At 44.9% G+C, this 9514-nt stretch overlaps 1 protein-coding gene across 2 annotated transcripts; it reads left to right on the plus strand.

Annotated features, from left to right (window-relative positions):
* Positions 1–982: 982 nt before the first annotated feature.
* NFKBIZ (NFKB inhibitor zeta) lies at positions 983–9306 on the plus strand. Of its 2 annotated transcripts, none has more exons than XM_071561601.1 (12): positions 983–1304; positions 1720–1859; positions 2753–2789; positions 2882–2985; positions 3092–3855; positions 4277–4382; positions 4713–4859; positions 5339–5402; positions 5988–6157; positions 6792–6902; positions 7022–7189; positions 7799–9306. In XM_071561601.1, the coding sequence occupies exons 1-12, from the start codon at positions 1070–1072 to the stop codon at positions 7850–7852; spliced, it is 2100 nt and encodes a 699-aa protein (XP_071417702.1). In that variant the 5' UTR covers positions 983–1069; the 3' UTR covers positions 7853–9306. The 2 variants fall into 2 exon arrangements, with proteins under 2 accessions (XP_071417702.1, XP_071417712.1); XM_071561611.1 differs by having other exon boundaries at positions 983–1243.
* The last annotated feature ends 208 nt before the right edge of the window (positions 9307–9514 follow it).

Here is a 9514-nt window from a genome sequence, read left to right on the forward strand (position 1 = left end):
ACAGTTTCGCCTACTTTTTGTTTCAGCGTTTGTGATGCTGAGCCACTTCTCCCTGCTGGCCTCGACCGAGAGGCTTTGCCCCAGCAGTGTGGTGCAGCCTAAACCCAAAATAACTCCTGTGTCTGCCCCCTGCCTACTACACGCTCTAGCAGCAGAGGAACAGAGATTACTCATCTCTGTTGTGCCTAACACCTCACGTTCCCCTTCTCACTGGATGCTGCTCACTTGAACCACACAACCAAAAAATCCCTGCACTCTCAAGACCACGTTCTCGAAGCCCCAGCCTGGCAGGAGCGTGGTGAGCACTTTCACACCACTGCACTTGACGTGAGAGGTACCTGCGTGGGGATGCGAGCCAGGCACCAGCAGCGGTGGGGGCCGGGGAAATTCTCGTCCTTTCTATCTCTGCAACTCCCTAAGAAGATGGGAATGAGGGGTGGCATGCACTGTGAGAGAGGGTTGCCAAAATTGCATTTGGACTACGTTCTTGGGGCACATGTGATTCTTGGCGTGTCCTGTGCAGGGCCAGGAGCTGGACTCGACGATCCCGATGGGTCCCTTGCAACTCAGCATATTCTGTGATTCTGTGAAGCCTGTAGGGCCGACCTGGGAGGATGGGGTGCGAGGTGGCACCCATAACCATCACCCCTCTCACTCCCACCCTGGCGGCTGTGCCTGGCAGCTGTGCCCGGTGCGGCAGCAGGATGCCGACGCCTCTGACCAGCACCCCGGTTCCCCTGCCCCTCTCCCAGTTCCCAGTTCCCGCTCCGCACCCCGGTCCCCGGTCCCCGGTCCCCGGTCCCCGGTCCCCGGTCCCCGGTCCCCGGTCCCCAGCCCTGCTCCCGGTTCCCGCCCCGTCGCGGGTGCGGCTCCCAGCGGTGCTTACGGGAACCGCGGCCCCGCCCGTCCCCGTCCCCGCCCCGCGGGGGCGGCCCCGCTATAAGCACCGCGGCCGCTCGGGTGCCCCAGTGCCCTCCGCGCCGCCCGCTCCGCGGTGTCTGTTTCCGCGCCGGCCCCCGCGCCCGCTCCGCCGCTCGCCCGTCCCCGCCCGCAGCCCCGCGGCAGCGCCATGATCGTGGAGAGCAGCCGGGACGCGGCGCCCGATGGCGGCGACGGCGGCGCCCTCAGCAGCCCCATCAACCTCGCCTACTTCTACGGGGCCTCGCCCCACTCCAGCGAGGGCAGCTGCTCGCCGGCGCACTCCTCCGCCCCGGGCTCGCCGGGATCCGACTCGGACCTCTCGGTGAGCAGCCGCAGCGGCGGCCGGAGGGACCCCCGGGGCGGCGCACGCCCCGCGCTGCAAGGTACGGCGTGTCCCGATCGCAGCCCGGGGAGACGGGCAGAGCGCGGCCGCGCTTTGTCCTGGCGGGGGCGAAGAGGCGCCTTTCGGTTTAAATGCGGCCGAAGTGGTGAAAAGCGGGAGCGCCGCGTCGGGCGGGCGCGTTCCCCGGCGCTCCATGCCTAGCGCCGGGATGTGCCCATCCTCGGGAACGGGAGCGGCCGCGGCCGGCGGTCGTCGGGAAAGGGGCGGTGGGGGAGCCGCACGCAGGGGGTGCGTGGTCAGCGCCCTGACGCCTCTCTGCCAGTCCCCCGGGGTTTAGGTGGTTTTCCACCAGAGTTCCTGAGTTTATTGTTTTTTTATTTTGCCCCCTTTATTTTTTTATATGTGAAAACGAAATCAGTGGCTTAAATTCGGGTTTTGTTTTCGTGTCTCCACAGTTGACCAACACATGGGGGGGGGAAAGCAACACAGAGGACCTTTCCAGGGAGTCCGTGTGAAGAACTCCGTGAAGGAACTCCTGCTGCACTTCAGGAGCAGCAAACAGATGTCCTCGGGCCCTGCCACCGAGGAAAGCAAGGTAATCGGCGGGTCTAGCACTGATATACTTGCTTTTAATGGTTACTGAAGCTAGCAAAAAAGCACCTTGTAACAACGCTAGAAATGAGCTGTTGCTTTATCTGATATGACTGGAATCTGAGTTCTTCCTTTTTGGTGCATAATGGAAGAATACAGCTGGGAAGAAATCAGTGAGGTTTACCCTGGGAGAAGGAGGCACTTAAAAATATTCTTACTAAGCTTTATTTTCTAAAGAGAGTTTGGGTAAAGATACGTTTGTGTTACGAAACCACAGAAACTCCCTGTTAACTGCAATGAGATCATTCACTGGAAGGGTTGAGGATTCTTCTGAGAAGAGAATTGTTTGTCATGCTCTTGTGCTTCTCTGTGCAGAGCACACAGTATAAAGGCAGGCCTTTCCAGTCTGAAAAGACAGAAAATAATACAGGAAATTCTGAGAAGATTTAAGGGTATTTTTGGGTTTATTAGAATAGTTTTTCTGAATGTGTGTTTCCAAGCTTCCTAGATAAGTGTTGTCACCAGAAGATTTTTGCATAGAAAAGTTCACGGCATTGAAGAAGTGTGAAATTGGCTGGCTTATTTATGTTTAAAAGGCTTCCTTTAGATTTTTTTGAGTTTTGTGGTATTGTAACAAATAGCTTTAAAAGCCTAAAGAAAAATGGTGGTTTTCATTTAAGTTTCATGAAAGTATTTCCATTTTCTAACCTTAATTAAAAGCAATTAATTTAGGGTTAGACAACCATGTACTCAACTTACTATAAGGTATAGTCTGTGGTTATAGAAGGTAGTCTTTGCTGCTTCCTTGGTGGTTTTTTTGTTGTTTGTTTGTTTTTGTTCTTTTTTAATGAAATAATATTATAGTAACAGAATAATCTGGTGTTTTTTTCTTAAAAGACACAAGGAGGATTGGTGAACTACGAGCCATACACAGGTAGACTATTTTTTTTGTACATACCCTGCAATATTAAATCAATTATACGAGTAACCTCCAAATGGATTCTAAAGTTATTTTCTTTTCCACAGAGCTGAAGAGCATACTAGGTCACAGTGGCAAAAGAAAGGCTCCTGAGCTCCTTTCTGATGGACCTTCTTTCAAACGCCAAGCTAATATTCACCCACATCTCCTGGTAAGTCTGTAGTTATTTTTGCTCTGTATGATCATAGACTACCAGATACAGCTATACCTCTAACTTTCTGGGGCTCACTTTGACTTTTTTTTTTCCTTCCTGTCAGACACCACCCCAGACACCAACTTCTATGGATAACATGGAGGAGACACATAAAAATGACCCAAAGCACGAGAGCAGTTCTGATTTGCTTCAGAACATCATAAACATCAAGAACGAGTCAAGCCCCATTTCCCTGAACACAGTGCAGGTTAGCTGGATGCACTCTGTCTCTAATCACAGCTCACCCAGTGAGCAGTACCAGGACAGCCCAGGAACACAGGCTTTCTCCCCGTCCCAGAAGTACCAAGTATTCCAAGATCATACCAACCAGCATATGCTTGATCCACCACACCATTACCAGTTCCCCCCATCTCAGAACCAAGATTTGTCACAGAGTTACCCTTCAGATGCCTCTCTGGAGTACAGGCCGTTTGGTACCAATGAGCAGTCTCCTGCCTACCAGCAGAACACCTTTGAGAGCCATGAACTGCAGTACTGCCCGTCGCAGAGCTTCTCCTCCCTCTTGAATGACTCAGAAGGCTCGGAGGGCATGTCCACTTCCCTCCAGCCTCTGACCAGTGCCCACCCACAAGCCGATGTTGCACCTCATGCCCCAAACTTCGGCTTGCTTTCCAGCAACATCTGTGGTAGTCTGGAGCGCAGTGTCTCTGTGGCTACTTTGAATGTCACTCCACCTGACCAAAACATTGCCAGAAGCACCACGCAGCTGGGCAAGTCATTTTTTCAATGGCAAGTGGAGCAGGAAGAAAACAAACTGGCTAATATATCTCAAGACCAATTCCTTGCAAAAGACTCTGATGGAGACACGTGAGTCTACTTATTTCAGTGTTTCCTTTGTGGAAGGTTTGGGAATGTTTCTGTTTGGGTTTTGGTGGACTGCGGGGGTATAGTGGAAGCAGTTCTTTTAGCAGTGTTTTTGTCACCAGTGTAGTAGTTCAGCTCATCAAGCAAAACATTGGCCTTGCTCATGGCTATGATGCAAAGAGTAGCAGCACACTGAGTAGATGAGGTTTTTGTGTTGTCTATAGACTTTGGTTAGTGGGGACAAAAGCAGTCTACTTTAGGTGATTTAAATTGCTCTAGTGAGAAAGTACCTGTGTTCCTATCTTAGTTATACAGAGAAGGTTTGAAGCTGGCAGCATAACACCCCTGCCACATAATGTGAATCTCTAATGTCTTGAGCCCTGGTTTAACTCTGGTGTAACTCTGTTTCCCCTCTTTCCTTCAGCTTCCTTCACATCGCTGTTGCCCAGGGCCGTCGAGCACTCTCCTATGTTCTTGCAAGGAAGATGGCTGCCATGCACATGCTGGATATTAAAGAGCACAATGGCCAGGTGAGGTTCTCAAAAATCTTTGCACCTGCTTTGTGCACCTGAGTGCTTCCTGTGTGTCTGGACCTTGAGAAAGATGTGGTGAAATGCTTATTTAATATTAACCCCAAGATTTAGCCTGCATACTAATATTAACCTTGAGCTATTAATACTTTTTGGGATCACCTTGAGCTGGTAAAACTATGTGCTCTGCTTCGTTTGTTCAGGCTTCCTAGTATTCATAATCACTGCTTAAATAATACCAGGTAGCTAGGCTTTTTATTTGTTTTAGTTGCTCTTTCCTGTTAGAGATCAGATGACTAATAGCTTGAATTTTCTTCTTGATGTTTGCAGAGCGCTTTCCAGGTTGCTGTGGCTGCCAACCAGCATCTCATTGTGCAGGACTTGGTTAGCTTGGGGGCTCAAGTCAACACCACAGACTGCTGGGGTAGAACACCGCTGCATGTTTGTGCTGAGAAGGGGCATGCCCAGGTCCTCCAGGTAAGAACCAGTGTGTGCAGCTCTGCCCTGGCCATTAATGCTTATACTTTGTGTTAGTTATCTTGGGAAACTCTGGAAACACCTCCCTTTATCTCTGAGTAGCCCTGTGAGTACATCTCAGGGTTCTACACTAATTGCTTGAAGTAAGACTGAATTTCACATTAAGGTTCTCACCAACATTTTGAATTAATCTTGTGCAATCCTCTAGACTACCAGACTGATAAATAACTTTTCGTTTAATCACAGAATCATAGAATGGTTTAATTTGGATTTTTGAGTTAACCTGGTTCCAGCCACCCTGCTGTGTTCAGGGACAGCTTTCAGTAGATCAAGTTGCTCGACCCCCATCCTATGTGGTCTCCAACACCTCTGGGATGCCTTTCTTTATTGCAACTTTGTTGCAATAAGACCATATACAAACTTGAAGCAGTGTGTCCTTTGGATAAGACCTAAATGTGTACCTGTTCCCACTTTTGCAGGCAATCCAAAAAGGAGCCATGGGAAGCAATCAGTATGTGGACCTTGAGGCAACAAACTATGATGGTGAGTAGTTAAGAGTTTATAATTTAAAGAGTTACTGGATATTACAGTGTTTTATAGCTGCTGATGTGAATGTTACTCTGGGTTGAGAAGCAAGAAAATGGAATATTTCTTTGTCAGATTGAATTTTACAGTTATAATTGACATATCGGTCAGGTAAAAACAGGGTTAGTCAGGATCTCTTTCCTCTTGCATAGGATTGCCATGTTTGGGATGGAGACTATAGGTAATTGGCTGCTGTTTAAAACATTTGAATGCTAGCGTTACATTAATGGATATACAGTAGACAGAACCTCTGACACTAGAGAGCTGCTTCATTTGGATTTCTTTTCCATAAACAGCTCTTTCTAATGTATATTTTGTAAAAAAATATATTAGATATGTGTTCATTATCTGCTGGCTGAGAGCTCACTCTTCCAGTGATGAACAAGCTGCTTAGGAGCAGTCACTGTCATTTACAATTATGGAACTGTCTCTGTGCTTAATGGGAGGGGAAGCTCCTTTATCCAGCCTTTGAAACAAGCAGCCCAGTTAATGGTTCTGCATTGCATTTGTTCATTAGTGATGATTTTTTTTTTTGGTGTTAAGGTATGACAGCCTTACACTGTGCAGTTCTGGCCCATAATGCTGTGTTGCATGAGCTGCAAAACAGTCAGCCACCTCACTCCCCTGAGGTGCAGGAGCTTCTGCTGAGAAACAAGAGCCTGGTAGAAACCATCAAGACTCTAATACAAATGGGAGCCTCTGTTGAAGCAAAAGTAAGTAAAATGGTTTTAGTCTGAAGTGCCAGAGCCAGAGAGAATGTGGAAGCAGAACACATCCCTTTCTCCCACACCATGTTTCAGCTTTATTACAAAGGAAGTAGACTAATTTGAAAGCTTCCCTACAGTTTAATTTACCCAAATGGGATGAGAACATTGCGTTTATTCAGAGCAAGGTATTATCAATGCAAATGAACCCTGGGGAATGAGGGAGGTGATAGTCTAATTTCTAAATTAAAAATGATGCTATGCTTGCTGTAGTTAGTAGGGTTGTAAAAGTAAGAGTATCTTTGGAACACTGTGAGGTATCCATAGTAATAGAGTACTGATGATACTTTGTTCTTGAATAGTTAAAAACTGCTTACCTGTGCAGTTCAGGTCTGTGCTGGGCCAGGACATTACTTAGCCAAAATATCAAATGTTACATTTTGTAAGCTTATCTCCAGGTGAGATCATGTCCATTGCTCATTGGATGTTGATATCAAAATATACATTCAGATTGACTTTGGTGAATTGTAGTGCAAGTATGTTCAACACTCTGCAGTTTCTTTGCTTTCTGTTTCTGTCTACATGTTCACCCTCGATAGGTGAAGCACCTGCAGGGAAGACTTAACAGTTTCTTTTTTGATAGGATCGCAAAAGTGGTCGCTCTGCTTTACATTTGGCAGCAGAAGAAGCAAACCTGGAGCTCATTCGTCTCTTTTTGGAGCTGCCCAACTGTTTGTCTTTCATTAATGCAAAGGTATGGTGATTTTCCTGTAATGCAGGTAATAACATGGGATGTGCTCACGTGTGGCACCATGAGTGTCCTGAGACTTGTGCCCCAACCTTTCCTTCATGGAGTTACTTTGTCATTTTCAGGCTTACAATGGCAACACGGCACTCCATGTGGCTGCCAGCCTGCAGTATCGGGTGAGCCAGCTGGATGCTGTGCGCCTGCTGATGCGTAAGGGTGCTGATCCAAGTGCCAGAAACTTGGAGAATGAACAGCCAGTTCATCTGGTTCCTGATGGCCTTGTAGGAGAACAGGTAAAAAAAATAACAACCCTCTCCTTCCATCTATCCCTATCTACACAAAAAAGTTTCTTTTGGGTTTTGAGTTGCAGTTTTTAAGGAAAAAGATTTAGCATATGGCGTTTTATTCAGAGATCTTTAATTTCAATTTCAAGATCAGGCAGGATATGCAGAGACCTGAAATTTTAAGTTTCACTTGTAGGTTTTATTTTTTCCATTTCTAAAGCTTTTTTTTTGTCAAGATAGACTTTGTAACCTTGCAACATACTGGAGGTAATACTCCTTCTCCTGTTCATCTCAGTATGGCCTGAGATTGTGCTTTTGTTGCTCTTAATGAGTAATAACCTGAGTAACAGATAAAATCCCTTTTTCCATGGAGCTATACAAGTACATGATGAAAAAGGTGGCCTAAGAGGCTAGTAACGTAAGCACAACTGAATTCCGAACTATTTCATTTCATTGGTTCAAATGCTATAAAATTGGGTCAATTCTGGTGTAACTGAACTCAGACTAGGCTTAGATAAAGGAGGAATGTAAAACTGGATCTAGGGTGGGTTTTTTTTCAGATTATGACTCACCTTAGGATGATGAATACCAATGTTTTTGTCTTTTTCTCTTCTGCAGATAAGACGTATCCTAAAAGGGAAGGCGATTCAGCAGAGAGTGTCGCCGTTTTAAGCTCCATGTTTCTTGGAGTTCAGCAACTCACACTCACTGTCAGTCAGGCAGTCCTAATGTATCTGTAAATAGACCATTTGCCTGGTGTGGGCAAATGTTAGTTGTTTCCATGAAACAAAACTATTTTGTTCACTATTATATAGTGGGTTATATACAAGTAAAAAAAATCCCAACCCTCAATAATCAAATTCCCCCGACCAGATGAGAATGTTTCATTCCCAAGTATGTGGAACACTTGCCTGGATACCTGGATTTCACAGCTAGGGCAAGACTGATTTTATTTAAACAGCCATACAGATAGCTTCTAGACAAGGGCAATTCTACAGGAAATTTTTTTTTCAGAGAGAGCTGATACAGTTGAACATTACAGAGTTTTCTGTTGTGTTTTAAATAACACTTAAGTACAAGAAAAAAATTTTTGAAGTTGAACATTTATTTATGTAACATTTTAGCTTTCTTCCAGTATCTCATGCAGGATTGTATATAGCCACTGGCACTATTGTACAGCTGTATAGTTCTAAGAATCTATTGATCGCTTGGGGAATGAACTGAAGAAACAAGTTCCTCGATCTTGAACTTGCAAATTGCAAATGGAGTTTTAGTACTAGACTGGTGCAAATTGGGTAAATTCTGTTGTTTTGAAAGACTGACAATTGAAAGTACACTTAAGACAGATTGTCCCTGGCACTGATCAGTGCATGCTTTTGGAGTTGTTAATAAAACATGGAAAATTATGCTTCAGAGGACTGTATCAGTTTTTCTTGTACCCAGTAGGGGTTTTTCTTCTGGTGGAACAATGGATTGAAAGGGAAAGATCATGACTTTTATAGTGTGTATGTAACTTGCATTTCAAGGGTTATAATCCTGATTCAGTGCAAGTATTTAGCATGTACTTTAATGTTGATGCATGCTAAAATCTTTTCATGTTAATTATAATACTTCAACATGTGTAAGCCCCACTAGTAGGGCTTAAGCACATGCATAAGTAGCTTGCTGAGTTGAGCTCTGGTTAATTCTAGAGACTTAATGTTTTCCACCTCCTAAGCAGTTAGTCCATTTATGGTTTTACCTCATAGGTATAGTGGCAAGCCAAGTAATATTTGAAGTTAATGTTTTTCTATTTTTTAATAATTATGATTATTAATGCAAAGTGTGTACTAATGATGCTGTATACTTGTGTTCTGTTGGAGAAAACTTCCTCCTATCACTTTCTGAAGGATCCATGCTGGGCTGTAATCCAGTAATGTGTTCTCTGTATGGTCTTTGCTCTTAAACTGTTTTTGCATCACATGCAATTCTCTGCCATAAACATTTAATTAGTCTGATTGTGCTGTTTTGAAAAAGTATGTCTTGTAGACAAGCTAAATGAAAAATCTGACATGTGGATGCTTAGTTGCAATGTATTTCTTGAAGGGTCATGTATAACTTGTGTTTGAATAAACATGATAATTAAATTTTTGTGGTTACTGTGTGTGATACAAACAATGATGATGAAATCAAGCTTGAACTGTGTCTGATTTAGCATGGTAACACTGTGAGGCTGAAAGGTCACTTGTTAAGGATGAAATGAAGTCTTTCCATTCTGTTTGTTTTCTGTTTTTTTTTGTTGCTGGTTTTGAAGGTGGTGCTTGGATGTTCTGGATTGTGGCCTGTGCTGTTCTA

The sequence above is a fragment of the Pithys albifrons genome, chromosome 1 (assembly GCF_047495875.1).
Source record: "Pithys albifrons albifrons isolate INPA30051 chromosome 1, PitAlb_v1, whole genome shotgun sequence".
Taxonomy (NCBI): domain Eukaryota; kingdom Metazoa; phylum Chordata; class Aves; order Passeriformes; family Thamnophilidae; genus Pithys; species Pithys albifrons.

Bases quoted from the DNA above. Each gene is read 5' to 3' on its own strand.
- NFKBIZ (XM_071561601.1), top strand. From the start codon at position 1,070: ATGATCGTGGAGAGCAGCCGGGACGCGGCGCCCGATGGCGGCGACGGC. The intron at 1,305-1,719 runs GTACGGCGTGTC...GTGTCTCCACAG, and splicing joins CGCACGCCCCGCGCTGCAAG to TTGACCAACACATGGGGGGG. The intron at 7,190-7,798 runs GTAAAAAAAATA...TCTCTTCTGCAG, and splicing joins ATGGCCTTGTAGGAGAACAG to ATAAGACGTATCCTAAAAGG.